General features: G+C 33.7%; 1 protein-coding gene across 1 annotated transcript in view; it reads left to right on the plus strand.

Annotated features, from left to right (window-relative positions):
• The window catches only part of LOC118188648 (inactive dipeptidyl peptidase 10-like), a 1447514-nt gene that overhangs the window by 1375564 nt on the left and 48835 nt on the right, over positions 1–23115 (plus strand). Inside the window, exons 15-16 of the mRNA XM_085818201.1 lie at positions 5024–5119; positions 11780–11855. Of these exons, the coding sequence (XP_085674327.1) occupies positions 5024–5119; positions 11780–11855 (172 nt within the window). The remainder of the gene's footprint in view (positions 1–5023; positions 5120–11779; positions 11856–23115) is intronic.

The following is a 23115-nucleotide window of genomic DNA, read 5'->3' on the forward strand; positions in this document are numbered from 1 at the left end:
TGTATTATCTTCTCAAAGGCTTCTTCGAATTTTCAGCAATGTAAATCTATATTTTATATTCTAGTTCAGATTGCTTCACGAGAAATAAAAATGTTAATTTAATCATGGAAAGATAAAATATATTTATTTTGAAATAATCTCATTACAATAAACATGATCTATATTCCTTAGAGCTTTATGTTATACATTTTTGGAAAAAATTTTACTTTATTACTGCGAAGAGTATTAAATCGTGCTGTTATTTGCTTCTTTGCGTTCAGAGATTTAAAATCATATTATTGTCCTCTCTAATGCATATAAAGAATTTTAAATTGTATTATCTTCTCAAAGGCTTCTTCGAATTTTCAGCAATGTAAATCTATATTTTATATTCTAGTTCAGATTGCTTCACGAGAAATAAAAATGTTAATTTAATCATGGAAAGATAAAATATATTTATTTTGAAATAAAACTATAATTTTATGCATTAAATTTCCATCATAACCGATGATTCTTTTACCATTTGGATTTCATAATTTAATACAATTTTAAACTCAATATGTACTTTTACATACGTAGACACTAACTTTTTATGTGCAATTTCTGTTTACATGTGTAAGATTCTTGGATATATTGGCTACTCTTAAATATATATTCTTGGCTTTAAGAATAATATATTTCCGATGGATCTTTCAGAAATACAATAAAAAACTAATGTATTGTAAATTACCGGTAATCTTTTCAAAAATTCGAATCAGATTTTTTTTATTTTTATCGTTTTTGATGGAATCGCATCATTTTGAATAGATTCATTGTTTTAGAAATGTGTTTTTGGCAACAATTTTTCATTCATTGCTTTGTATACTGGACCGTTGACTGTTTTCTTTGGAAAATATGAGATTTATTGCTTATTTCATTGTAATTGTTTCATATTATGTTTTAATTATATAAAAGTTTTGCATGATTTTGTTTTAGGAAACAAAGTTCTTAACTTCTTTTATACCATTTGAATTTTTAAAATTTTGCAACGGGAAGTTGGTTAATTTATTTATTAGGATAATTAACATTTATATTAAGGGATATTGCGTATTTCTTTGTAATTTTTTTAATATGTGATACAATTTTATTGACTTTTTTTTTGGTAAAGTTATTGTGTAGAGTAAACTTCTGTGCAGGCTTTAAATTTAATGTTTGGTGTTTGCTCCCTTTACGCATTTTTACCGTACATTTAAAACCCAGACGAGGGCTGGCTGCATAGCGGCTTAGTACCATTTAACGCAAAAATAACACTAATAAAATCGCATTTAAAAAAAAAAAAAAAACTTAAAAGTAGAAAAAGTCTGTAAATTGTTGAGCCTCTCAAAACCTGTGTTCTGTTTCTATCAGTTTAGGATTGACAAACGGGTTTGGATGCATGAGAGATTTTGTAGCTTCCCCTCCCTCCCCCCGTATAATGTTCATACGAAAGAATTCTTGCATAAGAAAGTCCTTAACAAAACATTCCGTTTAAGCATACAGTAATCCCAGATTTTGCCATATTCTAAATAGCTCAATAGAATCTATTCAGTCTTGGGGGATTCACAATAGAATCCTATTTATCCACACTAAATGGGACCAAATGCATTTTCGACAATATTGTGAGGGTAATAACTCATAATCAGGCCTGGATTCAAAACAATTTGAAATCCAGTTCACTCTGTTCAGAGGGATACACTATAGAATGCTAAAGGGATCGGAAGCATTCGGATAATATTTGTGAAGGTAATAACCTATCATTAGGCTTGTATTCGAAAGGAATTGCTCATTTATACTCAACGTTTTCGACAACAGTATTATTTCTAAATGCCCTTTGCATAACATGAACTTCAAAATTTCCCTTTTATACAGTTTTTGTGTAATGTATTACGTAAGGAGATACAAATACGCATATTTTGCGTACAAACAAAAATATATAAATATTTGTCTTTATTACAACAATCACTCAACTACTTTACAAATGTCCAGCAGATAAATTGAATGTAAGTATGATGAAACGTAATAATATTCTAATTTAAATGCATTGTTGTTTACACAAGAGAATGCGACACATAAATTGTATGACATTAAAAATCTTAAATATCCCACAAATAACAATATTGTTTTTAGTTTCGTAATGCTGTTTCTTACATAATATAGCATCGCAGTAGTCCATTGATACTTTCAGAGTAGAACAGCAAAAATTCGCGTAACGTGCGAGAGTTTATTTGAATGAAGGCAATTATGAAATATTTTTGCATTATTTGGCACTTTATTCTGCTTATTATTTTCATTTCAATCATCTCTCAGGTACTGAAAATATACCATATAATGACATGAGGTATTATTCTAAGCAAGTAACGTATTTCCTTGCTTCATCCACCTCATTGAATTGTTTTTTATCTGATAAATTGCTTTTTGAGAGCTTTCTTATTCATGGAAATTGAAAAAGGTCACACTGATTGAGAATTTTTGGTGAGCAGCATGAGTGACACACATGCGTGATGTTGATTTGGCTCAAGAACTGAGAAAATTTCTTCAGGAATTTGATGAATGGTCTTCCAATTACATTAGTTGAACTTTTTGAATGTTTTTCTCGTTAATGCTCGTCGATGGATGTCCACGTCATAGTATACGTGACGTCATAGTCCGCATTATGTATCTGATATGTCGCCATTTTAGAATCTGGCAATCTAGTACACCTGTGTTTTACTCAAAACATCATAAATTGAAGGTCTGCTGAAACATAACAGTGTTCTCAACTGCTGTTTCTCAACAGCAAACAAAATCATCCACACGTTGTTTGTTTCTTGAGGACGCACAGTGTAAAAAGGAATGGATGCTAGGGCAGGAACACATACACATCAACTCCATACAATAACTTATCAAATCAAATGGATGCCCGCTAATATGGAGCATTTTTAGCAAACATACTAGCAGGCCTGATTTCAGGATTCGTAAGTACAAAATCATCCTTTACTCTTTTGAGATTTCTGTCATTTTAGAATATTATTACGTACGCATATTTTTGTCACATAACGTATTATACTTTTTTAAATTTTTTAAATAACATACGTATATTTTCTTTGCCATATTGTTTGGGTTAGATTGTTACAATAAATGGTTAAGTACATGTATAATATCTTTTCGTACAGTATAATAACTTGTTCATATTATAAAATATGAAATTGTCTCTACATATATAGATGACCGAAAAAAACATTTGATTTGAAATATCTTGTAAAGAATGCTCCTGAACTCTCTACTAGAAAGACCTATGATGCTCTTGACTAGAGAGAACGTCGTTAGCAAACTCCTCACACTACGAGTACTATAATTCATTTTAACACCTTATTTAAAGAACTGTGAATGGCAACGACTTAACTGAGAATTACGCATGCGTAAAGAGAAGAGACCTTCTGTAAGACGCTGTCAGAAAGAGGTTTTTTTTTTTTTTTTTTTTTTTTTTTTTTTTCGGGGGGGGTGAGCTCTGCCAGCGAGCTGAGGTGTGGAGATTTAATTTGTCCAGTGATGACGAATGCTATCTTCGTTAACGTCTCTGATCGTGTCACCAACTCGGATATGTACTCAGGTTTTCTAAATGTATTAATTAAATGTTGTATCTGTGGTATGTGCTGTAATTAAAGTGATGCATCACCAATACCAGTGTTGATTCCGTTCCCACTTTGAAGCATCCACGACGTCACAATCTGAAGATAACTTCATTTTTCACTGATTTAGGGATATTTTCAGATACATACTGAGTCTATCCGAATTAAGTTAGTTTGATTATTTTTAATTAATACGTGGTTAACAGAACTGTACATTAAATTACTACTTTTAGTGTTAGGATCCAAAATCTTCTCAACATACTTTGCAGGCGTAGTTCGTAGACATTTAGAATTATCAATTTGAATATTAATCCAGAAATACAGTGAAAAAAAGAATAGTGAACTTTCGTGTTTGTTACTGTTTAAGAGTGAGAAAAGTTAAGCTCCTGAATCTGAGATAAGACTTGTGGCTTATAGAGAAATCGAGTTATCCTTCCGATAAATCTGCGCTCGTGTTAGACAAAATCAAGCAATTAATACTCTTAATTTCACTTAGTGTGATCGCGTTTTTCTGTGACTATTTTGGTAACGTTGACCAGAAGCTAACATAAAGCTTCTGGTCAACGTTACCAAAAGTGATAAAGTTCATAAAGTGATAAGAAAAATATCCTTCAAACTGTCATTAGACTTAAATCGAATATAACTAGAATTATCTGGATTTATTACTCAAAAGTTCATTTATAAACTGTTCATATTCATAATGCATGTGGAAATGCGTTTCTCAAAGCGACAGGCAGATGTTTCTTCTGTTATCATCATATTCAAATGTAATTAATTAAGCATGATGATTATGATACTTTTCAACACTTTTTCCCCAGATGCCTAAGCGTCATCATACTTAAATGTAATTAATAAGAAAGAACGGCTTTTCAACAATGCTGTATGTTAATTATACTAATAATTTTTGGTAAAGCAATTTACGTACATCCTCATAAGAGCTAGAAAATAATACAAATCTTTTGGACTTCAGTTTCTTATATTTAAACAGAAAAGATAAATAAAGATAAAAAAATTCTCATCTTATTCTTTTTCTATATTCAGCAACGTTTCGTAGTATAAGAACTATGCGAATGTTTTTCCGAGCACGCTTTTCCTATACAAATAACAGAAAAAGAGTATTAGAAAAACGCAGATGGAAGATTTTGCCTCTAGGTTTAAAAAAAAAAGAAAAGAAAAGAAAAAGATATTTCCCATTTGAATAAATAAGCTATCAAAATGCTCTGAAGATACATATTGTGTTTTCAAGCAAAAATATGATATTACATTTTATAAGAATGCTGCGTGAAATATGATGCATTTTTTCATTTTATTTTATCAAAACTTACTACATTGTAAATTTTTACTTTGTTGACTTTAAACTACGTAAAAGTTTTCAGAAATATAAACACATTTTATTTATCTTCTTTTGTTTTTAACAGGCATACTTGATACAAACAGCGATCTTAAAACCAGGATTGAGCAAAGAACTATGCCTCAGATCAGAACTTTCCATGTACCCGTAAAAGGAGGATACAGTAAGATATAAATTCCTTATAATTGTAAAGTAGCGTTGTCTGTAATTTGCGCATTATATCTGTCTGTCACTTGAGCAAATATTTAACTTCGCCTAAATTTAATTCATAAATGTATAATATTAGTTATGATTTCTTTACTTATATTGTCTAAAACATTTTGACAGAATTTCTATGTCTAAATCTCAGCTCATTTTTTCTCATGTATGAAACATTGTTTAAAAATATATGAATATCCACTTCACTTTAAAAATATATGAATATACACTTCACTTTAAAAATATACGAATATCCACTTTCTGAACTGAAATCAATTATCTTCCGAAAACAAATTTCTGAACTGTGTCGTAAAATATTATTCTTATGCCTTTGCCCTAAACATTACATTTTAATGACATCTTTTCTTTAGCCCAAAAGGGGTTATTAGTCTCGCAATGGAATTTTGCGTTGGTTCCCCATAAAAGGCGTATCACTTTTCAAATTGTTGCCAACAAATGTTATCAACATGTATTATTTTTAAAGAAATTAAATAATAAAGAACCTGCATTTATGTATGTATGTTCCTCGCTTTGTAAAAAATACTTTAGAACCAACAAATTCTGAATAACGTAGTTTTTCCAAACATATGCAGCAGGAAGCCCGAAATGGAACTTGTTTTATGGTTTTTTATTTCATATTTTGTAAACTTTTAATGAATTTTCGATTAACAGACTCGTAGATTCCAAAGCTAGTAGTGGCAACACCATTCAAAAAAACAAAAAAAAAAAAAAAAAAAAAAAAAAAAAACATTTTTATATGCAACGCGCCAAACTGTTGCCATTCGGAGAAACGTGAGATATATATCTTTCAATTTTAATTAACAAATTAAGCTCCGTGAAAGGAATGTATTGCTGCGGCCAGAAATGAAATATATTTATCTTCCACACAGAAGCACAATGGCAGTTAGTAAAGTTTAAAATACTTTTAAATGTAATTTGGAAGATTAGTGAGTAATAAACAGTGATTTTAAAGGAATAAACACACTTCTTAAGATTATATTTTTCTGCCTTTTAATGATATTGATTCAAAAAAACATGAAAATCGTGACATATCCATTTAAAAATATTCAATATTTTTATGAAATTACACTAGCTATACTTATTAAAATCATTATACCTTTTTCCTTTTTTGTGATAACTATTTTAGGTGGCCGCTCTTGTGAGCGGTTAGTTATTAAAGAAATAATATACCGGATATAAATACATGTATGGCACCTTCAACCACTATATCGGAAATTCTGAAGGTATGCTGGATTTAAATATTTTGTGATTTTGTTATTGAATTAAATTTTATGTGATGCAAGTGCAAAGAACGTGATATTTAATAAATAATGCTAACCCATAAAATGTGAATAATAAAACGACAAAACAAATTGTTTGGTAGCTATCTTGCTAAGGAAACTGACTTTTGATATGATGCACTGAGAAAAGACTGAAAAAAATGCAAAAATGTATGCCAAAATTTCATACTGCATCACGAAGTTTTTTATTTTGTTTTTGTGGCGTAAGTGCGAAGTAAACGATGCTTAAGGAAGCTAAAATAATAACGCGTAATTTAATGCCACCCTGTTACCAATATCGTTAGCATCACGGGCGAATCCCAAAGAAAACATAGAAATCTGTAAATGTATTGAGTCTTTGCATCATGGGGCCACTTAAAAATCCTTCCAGCCGGGATCAGTAAAATATGCAATATTTGTGTCGTCAGTAAAATAAACAGTATTTGAATTACTTAGTATGAAACCAATAAGGAAATGGTATCAACTGAAATGCCTCCTTAAGAACTTGTTTCGCATTGCATAGTTGGTTTACTGAAATGAACAGAACCCAATTATCCAGATTTTTCAGGTATCCAGATGAGGTGCAGATCTACTGCACGAAGCAGTTTTTGAAGAAACCTCAACGTCTGGTGTATTTCAAAGCATACCGGTGTCTAATTTTTTAAGAAAAAACAATTAATATGCAAAGCAAAATAAGACAGGAAAACAAAACAAAATTTTAAGGTTTCTTAGGCTTGCTGATTCTTGCTAAGGTTTTATTAGGTTTGTTAAGGCTAGCTGAGCTCGCAATCTACAAATCTGCTCTTTCACTTCTGCTAAACGTTTTCGTAAAGCTTTATTATTAAGTATCGTTTTCTTCTCACTTATCCCATTGTAAAAATAAATGGTGTGATTGTATAGTGGTGCTAAATGTAAAAATGAAATAGAAGTAAGTGTAGTGAATTAGAGTTATTTGAGCACCAAAACTAGTCGCTTGACATTTTTTGAAATAAAGGATTAGCAAATGTAATTCAAATGAATTGCTTACTTAGTAAATTGCGTTGTATAGCAATAACCCATAAATACTTACTAACGTGCAGATCAAAATGTGTGATCTAGAAAGAAATATGAAATCAAAGTATGACAACTGTATGTTACCAAATCAATTAAATTTTATTCTTCATCTTTGATATTGAAATAAACATTAATATAAATAAAATTATCAACCAGACAGACGAATAAATTTGAACATCAAGCACGAGTGATGCGCATCACCAGAATTAACGTTGCACTCAGAATAAAGTCAATCTTTCTCCATCCGCTCGAAACAAAGTCATAGTGTAAAAGGAACAATCAAATTTTGATGGCAGTCATTAAGCGTACTTGATAAACCGTAGTATTTCTGCTTTTTCTTCTTTAGATCAGGAAGTTTCAGATTTCACAAACACGTGCTGCGAAGATTTCTCAAAAGGAGGAGGAAGCCGAACAAAAATTATTTTCTGCAACAATGTACAGGAAACAGGAGTAATTATTTTCTTGAATCTTCATGTAAAAATTTCACTAAAAAGGATTTTCATATATAGCAGACAGCATCGAAGAAAACGCAAAAAAAAGGCAGGAAAATTGGCACATCGCATCGGCCAGGAAGAGGACAGACTGAAGCCCGTCCTCCCCTCTCAAAAGCCAGCAGCAGAAGAGACAGAAACCGGTTGTTGCAATCTTTTTCGTGTTGTCCTTGAGCGGTTGCGGTTAGCACACTTGAAGCTGAATAATGTGGAGGCTTGTCTGCACACCCATATACAATTTAACCGAAAAAGTTTAAAAGCAGCAAACAGTATATGGTTAAATTTTCTGATGCAGTGTTAAGTACTGCCATACATTTGTTTCTATATTTTTCAGTCCTTTCTCAGTTCATCATAACAGTGTTCAGTTTTCTTAGTAAGATGACTTGCATAACTTTTTTTTGTTTTTTCATTATTAATGTCTTGTGAGTAAACTATATTTATTAAATATCACGTTCTTACGCCACATAAAACTCGATTCAACAGAGAAATCACAAAATATTTAAAAACTGCATACTTTTGAATTATCGATAGACAGTCTCACGAGCTAGAGATAAAATATTTTATTCACCACTGTGTTGCCACTGCTCGATTTCAAACCCTTGAATTTGTAAATTAAAAATTCATTAAAGTTTTACAAAATATGAAATAAATAATAAAAGTATATAACATAATTCTATGAAAATAATGAATATTTTTAATTATATATTTAATTAAATACATTTTTAGTACTTAAGCAATCCGATACAAAAGCTAGTGCGAATATGCTTAAGTACTGAATTTGTTCTTTTCGAATAGGTTAGTTTATTAATCCACAACAGATAGATTCAATTTTAAAGATAAATATCTCAGATTATGCCGAATGGCAACAGACTCGAATGAAAAGTGAAACGAAGCATTTATAGTGATTCGACGCAAAACCTCTTTTCGAGATTAATAGCCCCTTTTTGGATTATTAAAAATTTAATCTTGAAATAGCACAAAATATCAAATTAATGAAGCAGATGATTATCTTATAGATATGTTATACACGTCAGTTTAAGGTATGAATAAGTGCAAATGTTATTTGTGCATATTCTATCACGAAAAAATTATTGAGTTTACTTTCTGATTATTCTTTGCTGTCTGCAGAATAATTTATTCTTCTGGTAACGATAAATCCATACTTACCCGTGAAATGCATTCACTTTTTTTGTTTAATTTAATGCTTAAACTAAGGAGTATATGTTTAACAGATTATTAAAATTTAAATTAATTGGTATATTATTTCTAAGATTTTTTATCAGCTTTTAATGTACAATCAAACCTGTTTTTATAAGTTTCTTTTCTGTGCGGTTCTTTTTTTTTTTTTTTTTTTTTTTTTTTTTTTTTTTTCAGTTTTTTTACGTGGCATATAAAAAAAAGTCCATCAAAATGCTTAAAAAAAATAATTTTAATTTCAGATTTTATATTACGCCCTAAGAGGTGTTTTTTAACGTTTTGTGTATTACCTTTATTTATTAAATATCAGGTTGTTTGCACTTAAACCGTAAAATTAAATTCAGCAGCAATATCACAAAACAATTTAAAAAGAGAATATCTTTAGAATTTCCATTGCACAGTCTCGCAAGCTGTAGATAATTCCCCCCCCCCGCACAGTGTTGCCATTGCTCGCTTTGATATCGTTGAGTTTGTTAATCCAAAAATTCGTTAATATTTCACAAAATATGAAATAGATAATAAAACAAATTCCAAATTAAAAATGTGGGCTTCCAGCTGCCCATATTTGAGTGGAGGACTACGTTAGTCAAAATTTTATGGCCCTAGGTTTCATTGTTTTTTTACAATGCGAGAAACATACATACATTCATGCAGATTCTTCATTATTTAATTTCTTTAAATATAATACAGGGCTCTAATATTTGTTGGCAACAATTTGAAAAGTGAAACGCCGTTTACAGTGAACTAATTCAAAATGCCAAAACGAAATTAATAGCCCTTCCTGTCAAATTACTCCTTTGGGCTAAAAAAAAATTTAAAAGAAAGCAACAAATGGAAAGTGTCAAAATAATATGCAGTTTAAAAGAAACCAACAGATGACTCAGCGGACATTTCATCATAACATAACAAAAAATCGGTGATGAAGCTTTTAATTTTTTTAATTGAAATTGGTGTTGAAGAAATGATTCAAAAAGAATTCGTAAATGACAGTAACATTATAAATTAAGTAACAGATCCTGCTGATGACTAGGAAGAACCCGATTCTATGGTTTAAAATAAAACCTATGCAGGACTTCAGCTTGGGAGCTAATTGGAAAGCCATTAACTTGCAGTCGATATCAATTCTGAAAGAACTTGAAAATCCCAGAACGAGCTTCGATCTTGTATGTCGATTTACCGCGACATTTATAAGCAGTTAACCAGACAAGCATCGTTGCAAAATCTAATCACCCGCTGCATTGTATCACCAAAAATGTCAACTCTGAACAAGTGCAAGGTAGGATCTTTAAGTGACGAAAGTGATTTTGAACGAGCTCTCCAATCCAAGAAAATCCACCTTCTTGACTATAAAGGATAATTTTTATATGTATATATTGGAATTTTCGTGCATTTCATATTTAATGTATAAGCAAGTAAAACACTTAAAAATGTTCCCGTGTTTGAAAAACCAATTTCTAACTGAATTATGACGTTCTGAGTTATGCTGGATTTTACATGTGGTGTCTATTTACCACATAACTTTTTAGTGTGTGGTGTAGTGGTTCTGCAAGCTGGGCCCGGTATTCCAGAGATCCGTGGTTCGATTCCCGACGAAGGCGGTTGCTAATTTTTCCTCTCTCCGGCTTTTCCAATTAACCTAATGTCTCTACAGTGGCGCCCGAACTAAAAGGATGTTGGATGATGATTCTCCGCACCCAGGATTTAGCGACTAGGTCCCCTAAAATCCCCAGTCGCCCTTTAAAAAGAGGAGTATGTAAGGTATTGCTCCCGCTTTCCTAGCGTGCCTTCGTGGTGTAGTGGTTCTGCACGCTTGGCCGGTATTCCAGAGTTCCGTGGTTCGATTCCCGGCAAAGGCGGTTGCTAATGTTTCATAGTTTTAGGCTTTTCCAATTGACGTAATGTCTCTACAGTGCTTGAAATTATTTTTGATTTGTTGCCTATACAAACTACTTGACATAACTATACTTGTTGCCCTGTATTTTACTACTCCGAATATCATTACTTTTGTCTGGCAGTTTTCCCCTCTTACTTTCCCTCCTCAATGATTAATAATTCATAACTGAGTTAATTAATATTGAAACTGAAACTTTCATTCATTTGTGTTCTGTAATAAATTTTTTTGTTCAAGTCGAATTGTAGTCACTCTGTTATATTCGCAAGTATTAAAGCACATCTGCCTAATTTTCATAATTGGATTTCTTTAAAAAATGAACATGAGAAAAGATAACATATAAAACGCTGAGAAATCTATACCAAATTACCTCTAATTTCGAAAAGAACATGATTATAAGACACTCATCTAAATCCTAAGTGCTGTAATAAGTAAATAGTGTTCAAAGAATCTTTCCCCGTTTATATTCCCTCTTACAAAGGCATAATTAATATAAACATTAAATTTGAAAATCATATTCAATGCAAATTCATGAAAGTATTTTACATTTTATTACTACGAGTTTCATAAATTATTAACTGAAATATATTTTTCTGCATAATCTAACACTCAGTAACGCGATTTTACGATTAGAGAGTGTTATCAGAGAATATTTACTGTCAGAAATCATTTTAAAATTCATTAGTTATGTAATTTATGCATTTCTCTTGCAGAAGCTCAAGTACGATTGCTTCTTCCACCTGACTTGGCTGATAATGATGCGTTATATTATCCACTTATAGTCTTCGTGTAAGTGATTTTATTCCTTTGTTCAGAAATGAAATTTATTTTTTTAAACATGCAATGCCGTAACGCGACAACTAATTGAAAACGAAAAACAATTTTGGTGTAGTTTTTTATGAGAAACTGCTTTGTGCTGTTAATTTTGATAAACTGTACTTACATATGTGATTTTGAAAATATTGTAGGGGTTATTTTAATTTCCTAATAGTCATTTTTAATTTTGACCCTTGTAGAGTTCCTCACTTTGTAATTCTAAATTACTGTTGGAAGTGAAGAATCTTAAGAACTGATAAGCGAATAATCGCTTGAGTTCGTGTGACAGGACACAAAAAGATAGAAGGGTAAACTAGCTCTTTATTGTTCCAACTAAAGTTTAACAAAACTCCGTCTTGGAGTGCACAATAAAGCCGACACTTCGCCTTGAACTTAAGAGACTAAAAATTAACCTAAACTAATCTAAACTAAAGAGGTATAGCCGAAGCTATCAAAATTCGAACAGAGTTGTCCCCTTGACGTTAATAGACTGCGAAGCTATCAAGGGCCTAAAGTACGGCCGAGCGTAATAATAGCTTACGAGAGAGTAGCCTAAAAAAGGTGGCCGCGCGCAGACAAAATACCTGGTATCTCTCTCCCTAAGACCGAATATTTATGTAAATTAGGACTTTTCATCTGAAATCTCTAAATACCATAACGATGTTGTAGCCAGCACACGTGACAACAGTCACGCCCCCTTCACCCCACCTATACAGTTCTCCTGGACACAGCTTCAGCATTCACCACAGAGGTCCATTTTAGAGCCCGTTCTGTATTTATTTTATGTTCATGACTTCCCTAGGGCTCACATTGGCAGAAATTACTTTCTTGGGTGCTATGCGGACGATACGGCATTAGCCGTAAAGTCCGCAAACTATGCAATCAAGAAATTAAAGTAGCTTCTACCACTGGTAGAAAAGTGGTGTACTACTTGGAGAATTGCTATTAATGCCAGCAAGTCGCAATTATTATTGATAAGGAGGAAAAATACACAGTTGACTATTAATAGCAAGCTCTTCTTATTCTCTGAAGAGATTCCTAGAGTTAGTAAGGCGAAATATTTAGGATTAATGCTAAATGAAAGATTAAAATGGGGAGATCATATAACAGAAGTCAGAAGAAAAATTTTCACTGTTGTAACTAGTCTCATCCCTATATTGGGTAATTATTCTAGCTTAGACCTCAGGAAAAAGAGGCTAGTTTATATCACGGCAATTAGGCCATTGATGACTTATGTGTCGCCGGCCTGGTGCACGGCTACCAAGGAGGATATAAAAAGACTTCAAATCATGCAAAACAAAGTCTTAAGGCTTATCACCCATGCTCACTTTTTTGTGAGCAATGCTACACTGCACTGTGACTTAAAACTGGACACTCTAGAAGAGCACCTGAATAAGATCAACAGGAAATTCTTCACGAAAGCTCTGAACTGTGACCATATGAGAAATTTTGATATCTTTACCTACGAAATATTGAATGAGGACGCCAAACTGCGCCCACTTGCGGCCCACCTTATCAGGGACCCGAACTTTCCCACCTAGTGCCCACCTGTAAATAATGTACCCAATGTGTTTATTAGCATTCTTAATTTTGAATCTTACTCATTTATTGTACTGTGTATTTCTTAAATTCACTAGTTTTATTCACATTCTACACTCATTTTATGACTCCCATTTAGTCACGCCTTTACCGGGCCGGTTACTTGCTAGTGAGCTCTTGCGTTGCTGGTCTTCCTATTCTTTATCCGTCTTTCTCCTCCTTACTGCGGACATTATCTGAAGATAGTTCTATGTTATTGTGCCCATCCGGCATAAATTTGATTGAGCCAGAACTACTGATCTCAGTGGTATTCTGGCTATAAGTTATCAGTCAGTCAGTCAGTTCAGCATTCATTCTACCTCAAGCGCCTCCAGTGGCACCTACCTTACGATAGTGGCCTCCAGTGGCACCTACCGTACGATCGACTCGGCTATTATTGTCGGCATATAGCGGAGCCTGGAACCTGGAACTTTCGTAGAAGAGCTTAGAAATACTTAGTAGAGTTTGTTCGGTCTTCTGGCCACGTCATTACTTTAAGCCGAATCTTGCTACGTTGGCTTAAAGCAACGACGGTTGTTTTAAGCCAAACGGAGCAACGTTATTTGGCTGTTACACGCCTGTCAGTATTTGCCGGTAATGTTTAATTAAGGACCAACTCTATTAGTTACATCTGTGCTGCTTCAGTTAGTCTTAGTTAGTTAGCACTAGTTTAGTTTCTTATTTTCTATCTTAAGTTAAAGCCCAAGCGGAGACTTTAATAAAAGCCCAAGAGGGAGGAACTGTAAATATTCTTTAATTAAATAAAAGTGTATTTTAACTCTTCTTTAGACTTGTTACTCTAGCCTTTTGTTGCCACAGACAATCAATTTAACTAGAATCTTATAATATAAAGGCAACTCTCATTGTTTAAAAATGAGTAACCTTCGCTGGAGAAAATTTAAGGAATCTTATAGATAAATGCTTTTATACTGTATTCATAGAAATTCATTCCTGTCTGCATCCTCTATTAAAATATATTTACTCGCATATTTTCCTCGTTAGCTTTTTAGCACAGAGTTCTGAATTTTTTTAAGTATTCACTTGAATTTCCCCTTCTTGGAGACGTTCAGCGACCTTCATTAAATTTTAAAATTGTATACACAGAGTTCTGAATTTTTTTAAGTATTCACTTGTATTTCCTCTTCTTGGAGACGTTCAGCGACCTTCATTAAATTTTAAAATTGTATACACAGAGTTCTGAATTTTTTTAAGTATTCACTTGAATTTCCTCTTCTTCGAGACGTTCAGCGACCTTCATTAAATTTTAAAATTGTATACACAGAGTTCTGAATTTTTTTAAGTATTCACTTGAATTTCCCCTTCTTCGAGACGTTCAGCGACCTTCATTAAATTTTAAAATTGTATACATTCGTTCATATGATAGTTGATTTACTTTAGGATTTGGGTATGAGGAAGCAATAATAATGAAACATTTCAAAAAACAGGGATACCTAATTTTTTTAATTTTGATTATCATTGCACGTGTATAGACAGACAAACAGATGGCAAGCATTTGCACGCTGCAACAGACGACATAGGCAGCAGTTCCAATAGCGTTAAATAATTTGAGGCCAGTGGTCAACAATAATAATATTCAAAATTCAAAACATAGAAAGTAGAAAGTAAGATATATTATTAGATACTATAAAGTTAACATTCTTATTGGAATGCAGGTTTATTTTAATTAAATAATATTGTAACCCTTACTGGTAGTTTGTTTATCCATGAATACATTTTGTATGTTCTTTCTTACTGTAACCGCATTCTTCAGAAATTAAATTATTCGCTTAATTTTCCCTAGTCAGTTTACGTGCAATAAAATTAGTAAAAAAAGAAGAAAAATATGCTAGTAAATATGGTAACATTAAAGCATCCGAGATGTGGGCATCATAGTAAATATAAAAGATAATTGTAAGTGTGTAATATGTGTATATAATTTTCATTGCGGCCAACCAGCGATCACGTACAGAAAATAAATAAATACTAGGTGTTGAAGCAGGGTTTAGTTTCCGACGAAATAGTTTGGCTGTCCCATGTATAATATGATTACAAGATTTTCTCTTAGAAAGCTCTCCACAAAGGCATCTGTTAAGTTTCAAAATCTTTTGGTACCTTATTTTATTCTTATCTGTTGGTGGCGCTGTCATCGTCCCAGATGTTTTAGTGCTTTGTATTTTCAATTTTGTTTTCTGTTTGTGGTAATAGATTTAAAAAAAACCAAACGACTAGAACTCAATGTTCCATGAAGATATCAACATATAAAAAATTCTGATAGTGTGTAAAGTCAAAATCTTATTTAATTTTGTATCCTTATTTATCGTGTCAAACGTTAAGTGCTTCCAGGTAACTGTAAGTTTATGAAAATTCAAGGCAAGCTATTTAATAATTATTAATTATTGAACTTGGCATCCTCCAGCAACCATCTTTAGGTAGTTTTCCGTAATCTAATATCCGAATTCAAATTTGTATTATATTTTGTAGCAAAATATATGTAATTCATATAATATTTTTTAAAATAATGGAATATATATATATGTAATTCTTTTATATTTTTACATCTAATACAATGTATGTAATTTAGATAATGTGGCTGCATCTCTTTTGCTTATATATTGCTATATATGAACATAAATATTACTCAAGTTAATATACTTACTATTACAAGAATCTAGTCTTTGAGGAGGGATTAAACTAGCAAAGCTTTTAAACTGAAAAAAATGGATGAGCTTGAATGCATTTTATGAAACTATTTTTGAAGCATTTTCCTACCGAAATATATTTTCAAGTGAGATTTTCCGTGATACGTACTATTACATTTTTTCCTTACGTTGCGTTTTAAAGTTATAACTATGAGCAACGATCTGTTTTCTCTCCTTCCTTCTTCATTCCACCAAAAATAAAAATACTTTTCCTAAAATCATTAACGAGAAATCAAATACGAAGCACAGCTATATAGAATAGATTTCACTGAAATATAATGACGATCATGAATTTTATTGTTTTAAAATTATCAAAGATAAATAAAAATGTTTTAAAGCTTGTTTGAATAGCCTTAGATAATATCTAGTCTTAGGCTATTATACGAGGGCTATTTTTTTTTCAACCTCCGATGGGCTATAAAGAAAAAACGGGTGAATATACAAAAAAGATTTTATTACCAAAAGTAATGTACAATACAGGTTACTTCTCTACATAATCACCTTGACGATTGAGGCATTTGTCATATCTGTGATGTGGTGTATTTAATTATGGCAAAGCACACTAGGGCTATCTGCCTAAGGGGAGGGATGCCTTTCGTGGAGGACTTTCTAAGGGAAACTGGCTCGTATACACGTTACACATGGAGAAAACCACGAAAACGCCCATGCAGCCAGCCCGTTCGTGGGATTCGAACCTCGAACCGAACTACCAGTGTTCAGCGACTTTACCGCTCGGCCGCTGGTGGGCCTCATCTCTGTGAACAAGCTTTGCAATACCCTCTTCATAAAATGTCGCCGCCAATGATTGTAGTTGTGACGGTTTCTTTCAGCTCCACGTCATTCTGAAAGCTCTTCCAGCCAAGCCATTGATTCAGTTCAGGGAACAGATGAAAGTCACTCGGCGTTAGGTCGGGACTATATGGTGGATGTTCGAAAATGCCCCATTGAAATTGCTGAAGGAGCCGTTGGGTTACACGAGCGCTGTGAGGACGGGCATTGTCGTGAATCAGAACAATTGCAGAAGTCAGCATGCCTCTTCGTTTGTTTTGAATAGCTCTCCGTAAGCGTCGCAAAGTTTCACAATATGAATCCGCATTAGTTGTTGTTTTGGCTGCATAAACTCCCCAAGCAACACAGCTTTTTGGTCCCAAAAAACAGTTGCCATAACCTTACGGTTGTTAAAGGTTCGTTTGAATTTTGTGGGTCTCTTTTGAGAATTTGTGTGCATCCACAGTTGCGATTGTCGTTTCGTTTCGGGCGCGTCATATTGAACCTACGTCTCATAACCCGTCACAATGGATTTCAAAAACTCTTCTCCGTCAGTATTGTAACGGTCAAGAAACTCAAACGCTGCAACCATTCGACGAGTTTTGGGGTCGCCAGTCAACATCTGTGGGACCCAGCGAGCGCAAACTTTTCTGTAGCGCAACTGTTCAGTAACGATAGAGTACAGGGAAGATCTTGAAACTTCCGGAAATTTCATCGATAATTCACTTATGGTGAACCTTCGATTTTGCTTAAGCGCTTGGTCAACTCGTTGAACACTGTCGTCTGTAGCGACAGACTTGCGTCCTTGACCCCCTTCATCATGCACATCAGTTCGGCCGTTTTTAAACTTTCGACACCATTCACGAACAACGCCATTACTCATAAAGCTGTTTCCATACACTCATGCTTCGATGAATTTCCGCTGCACTGTTTCCTTCTGCCTGCAAGAAACGAATAACAGCTCGCAATTCACACTTGGCGGGAGAATCAATAGCGACAGCCAGGTTTACGTGACTGCAACTCAACAGAAAATGGCGTGTTGAATACGCCAGTGACAGAGCGTGTGGAGAGGGAGATGCGCAGTCGCCTACTATGCACACCATGGAGGTAGGAAAGTACCTACCTCCATGACTTACCTGAGTACCTCCTCCATGACTCCTCTTACTTCCTACCTCCATGATGCACACCAACCACCTGCCGCATACCTGGCCATCATACTGTGCGATCGGAGGTTGAAAAAAAAAACAACCTACGTATATTGCCGGGGAAAATTAAAGGAACAGCTATAAAACTTCGTGGAACTTGAGTGATTTTGCATCTAAGGAAATGAAATTGCACACCATTTTTTTTCATGCCACATATATCTTCAGACTGCTGACTTGCCTATTTCTTCAGAAAATAAAATTAAATGATATGAGAAATGTGATATAAATTGGGGTAGGAAACGGTTTGTGTTACCATTAGAGACACTTAAAAAAATTGATAAGATGTTCGATCACTATTGACCGAAATACAAGCTTTGAAGCGATTATTCATGCTATAGATTAGATTGTTCAGGAATGCCTGAAGTGAGAAAATGTATTCATAATTAAAAGCGGCTTCAAGATACTGGAGACAGATAACTGGAGGTTACAACGATGGAAGTCGGCGTCCTAATGCATTCCATACATGTTCTATTGGATATAAATCCGTAGAGTGTAGCGAAGGATCTCCAGCGAATGGCGATCCAGATGACCATTCTCTGGATTTTTTCCAGCTATAGATAATCAGCCACTAGTGCAGAACATTACAGAGAAGCATTATCGTTCGTTAGGGAAAAATTATTACCGATTGAGCTCCTACTAAACACCTGACATAAGTATCAAGAACCTCATCTCTGTATATTTCGCCATTCACAGTTGCACTGGTGAAAATGTTAGTATAGCTACCCAAACAATTCAATGGTGGTTAGTATAGTTATTCAAACAATGCACGCTCGTACCAGGATACCACCCTTTTGTCCAAAACGTTCTTGAAAAGTCCCAGTGCTTTTCACGGAAGTTTCCAGGCATTTTACATATGTTTTGCCCTTTCCAGATTCCACCAACAGAAGTCAGAAATTATTCTCCAAACAAACGCAAGGCTCTTAAGTATACATAATTCGACTCCAGTCAGTGCTGTGCAGTCATCGTGATTTCTATACCACTGCAACCGGCACATCGCAGCCCGAGTTCGTGAGACGCAAAACATGGCTAAACATAGATAAGAAATTCATCTCTGCTGTCCTCCACAGGTCGCAGTGTTCGAGTATTTTCGACGTGAGAGAAGATCTCTGACATTGCAGAAGCAGTAATTCGTTCAATTACGTCTCCAACTGACATCATTTATTTATTTATTTATTTATGTTACCGTCAGATGAGCAGTTACACTGCCTTTAAGACATTCAGCTTTTATGCTCAACTGGTGGAATCATCTACCAAATGCTACGCCCAGCCTCGAGAGTGGCTCGGTTATCAGCGGCGTTCATTAAACAAATATAATATACAGAATTTACATATTAATAAATACAATAATAGTGCCGATGTTACAATAGTAATTCAGATTGCTATTGTAATACATAATCCAGCTGACATTACAAGAATCATAACTTCACGGCCAGTGTCAAGGGATTTTAGCGATCTCCACTGTGTCTGTTACCAAAGCCTCTCGATTTCAAGAAGGTTGACAGACCAATGATCCTGTTGCTCCCCTAATATTACTTCAAGTATAACGAATCAGAAGCTGTAACATAAACCGAAAAATTAAGAGGGCGTTACTAATTCAGTCTTCAAACTCTGTTAGACAAGGCGAGAACTCAGAATGCTTTAAACTCTCGATTAGAAAGACTCTTGCCGTTAGCAGGTTCTTCATATGATGTTGACAATAACTACAATAATCGTTTCTATGCCTTTAATGTTGTTATGTATTGTGAAAGAACTTCTAAGAGATTTATATTAATTGTATTTTAGTTCTTTATGTAGTAAGTAATACGCAGTCTTAACAGATGCAACTAACACCAATTACTACATAGAATCGCGCCATCAGAATAGCGTGCCGTCATCACTCCCAAAGGTTCCTGAATTTGGCCCTCTTGTATGCAATTTGTATTCACGATATATCTGGATATTGAGTCACTGTAGGTGCAGGAATGTCCCTTGCAGTACTGCCTTTTTCTTTTAGCCATCGTTGCCAAATAACTGTCGTGTTGTGGTTCATTTTCAAGCTTGTATTTGGTTCACCAATGTGTTTTGGACATATCCAGATTTTTTAAAAGCCGCTTTTGGCTGCTTTTAGATCTTTACAGATCGAGTTTGCTCTGCTTCTATTCTTCCAGTCATACACATTTCCTCACAATCCGTCAGATGCCTTCTCTTCAACATGTTGTACCTTCCACACGCAAGTAATTTATCCATCTATTCGTACAGTCCTTGAAAACACAATTTGGAGCACCTTTTTTACATTACTTTCCACACCCATGGAACGGGTAGACACAAAAATGTGCATATTACTATTACTAATGTAGTGAAGTTGAATCCTACTGAACTATGTTGGCCATGAGGTGCCATCCAACTACTCCAATTGGACTTCACTTAAAAGAATTAATAGAAAGCACAAAGTTGTTTCTTTAATTTTAATTTTGCCTACCAGTGTATTCAATTCTTCTGGTACTAATTCCACAAATTAATAAAATGAGCTATGCTTTTACCCTGTGACAATTTTTCTTACGAGACACGTCCAAATAAAATTATACGAAATGTAATTTTTGCTTTTAGAGTCATTTACAAAGAAGGTTCCAATTAATATGTTGTTCCTTAACTCACTAAAAGTCTTTTAGTGACCCATATTATGCGAAACTAGACCTGAAACGTTTCGAAATTTATATGACTTGAACAACATCCTCTGATAAAAAAAGAAGACAGGAATCATCTATTTAAAGGTAGTTCAAAGACTGTGTATTATCTTTTTGTCCTCCTTCGCGGGAGCAATAGCGATAGCTTCTTGCGGTGAATAAGCTGTCGGTGATGAGATACCTAAATGACTGCTAGTTTTGGTTATTCCATGTCAATGCTTAAGATATTTTCTTCCATCCATTTAAGGCGGCGAGAGTGTTTGTGTACCGTTTCTCAAAATTCCATTTAATGATATCTTGAAAAATTTGAACTCACGAAGCTAAAATTTTTTCTTTGAATAATTTTGCGATGAAAATTAATTTTTGCCACTGGCAGATTTTTCATGACGGATCTACATAACTCTTAAGCAAGGGCATAACCAAATTTTGTACTCTGAAGACCTGCATTATTTAATTAATTTCTTTGACTGAAACTGTGGATTAGTTACTAACCGTTTAAAGGGGACACTTAACCATAGAATTACTTTACGCATAAGACTTTATTATGTTTTACAACAATGCTTCATTAAATCTGTGTTAAAGCTTAAACATTTATTTTTAAACCATCAAACATTTTAAATTCACACTGCCAGAAAGTAAACACCCGTCTTTATTAATATAATTTCGTTAAAAATCGATGTGCACATATATAGTTACTTCAGAATTACAAAACATGGCATTTTCAGCAGCTATTTAATTTATTGTAATGAAATGCAGGCCTGCATTTCGGGAAAGCGAGGCAGAACTGTTGGTTTTTTAGCGTTTTTCTTGTATTCTTTCCGAACATCCTTTCGTGAGTGGAAAAGAAAGCTCTCTTATTAAGTCAAAATGGACTATGAAGTCTGCCATAAGCTGAGGCGCATCAGCGACTAGACATCATTCCGCTAGGCAAACTTTCGTACGAATCAAGAATTCTTGGGTCAGATCAAAAGTTTTCAGAGTAACTGCAGTAACTTTGATCCGTGCTTAGCTTTGAAAATTTCATTTCTGCTGTATAAAATGAATAAAGCATTTCTGAATAAATTTATGTAATCTAGCTTTAATTTAAAACAATTATTTTTTAATTGTTCAGGCAGATAACGTAAATTACGTCATATGATATTTTTATTGGTAAGATAGTTAATCATTATTTTACAATTTTGTTGTTATGGTAACTTTCAAATGTATTCTTCTCGCAAGACAATGATTTAATAAGTCAACTTAGAATAGTAAGAAGGCAAATTAAATTGATATATGTTGCATCTTAGAAAAAACATTTTCAGCTATTAAATGCAAACTCCTTCTTCGGTTACAATTAAACGAAAGACAAGCATTGCAGAGTGAAAAATGTTTGACGAACTTTTCCCAAACTTAACTGGCTATAAATATTAAGTTCTTGAACAATTTTTAATCTCTGTTTCTATTTGAGTTATATGTCTTTCATTTATCTGTAAGTGAAGAAGGCGATAGTGTTATCAGGTTCAATGTTTCTTCTTACCTTCTTCGGAAACATACAATGACCTGACTAGAACAGAGAGCTTACTAAAGCTATGTTCACTAATTGTAGTAAGTAGACAGGATACAGACGAAGGGTATACAAAACCCTTTATTTTTCTTTATATACAATGACTTCCGTACTTCGGAATACAATGACCCTCCACTCGGGGTCTAACGTAAAAGATATCAAAATAAAACTAAACTCTAATTTAACTTTAGAATAAGATTGGCCTTATAATAATAGGAAGCGTATGTAGCACAGAGACTGTGAACACTACAATACGTTTAATTTATCAAGAGGATTAAAACCTCTGGCCTGGAAGGCAAATAGCAACTGCGTAACTTCTAAGGTAAGCGGCCTGCTTCGAACTCACTGCTTCCTCTCTTCTGCTTGGCAAAAAGGCCACACTTAAATACTTGGCGTTCGCCAGACAACTTTGCATAAACTCCTTCACGCTTATAATTCTGACCGGAAGTAGAAAATAAGAAGTGATAGTAAAGATTTAAAATAAAATAAACGTTAGTAAAACTTAAGATCCTTACATACTTCCCGCCAGAGTTAATTTGTTTGAAACTGAGGTCTAAAACGACCTTGTTGAAAACTTTTAACTCTAAAAACTAACGCGAGGCCAACCTTTTACAATCATAACTTAGCTAGAAACTAGAAAATTTAAAAGAAAGAAATTTGTTACAATAGCAGCTCCCGGGATATACAACAATCTTTTTTTTTCTTTTTCATCTGTACTGCATCTAAACAGGAGCTTTATTCAATTCTGGTTCCTTCCAGAGATCTGGAAGGAAAACT

The sequence above is a fragment of the Stegodyphus dumicola genome, chromosome 6, assembly GCF_044657685.1.
Source record: "Stegodyphus dumicola isolate Sdum_Otavi_A_Nest chromosome 6, ASM4465768v1".
Lineage (NCBI taxonomy): Eukaryota > Metazoa > Arthropoda > Arachnida > Araneae > Eresidae > Stegodyphus > Stegodyphus dumicola.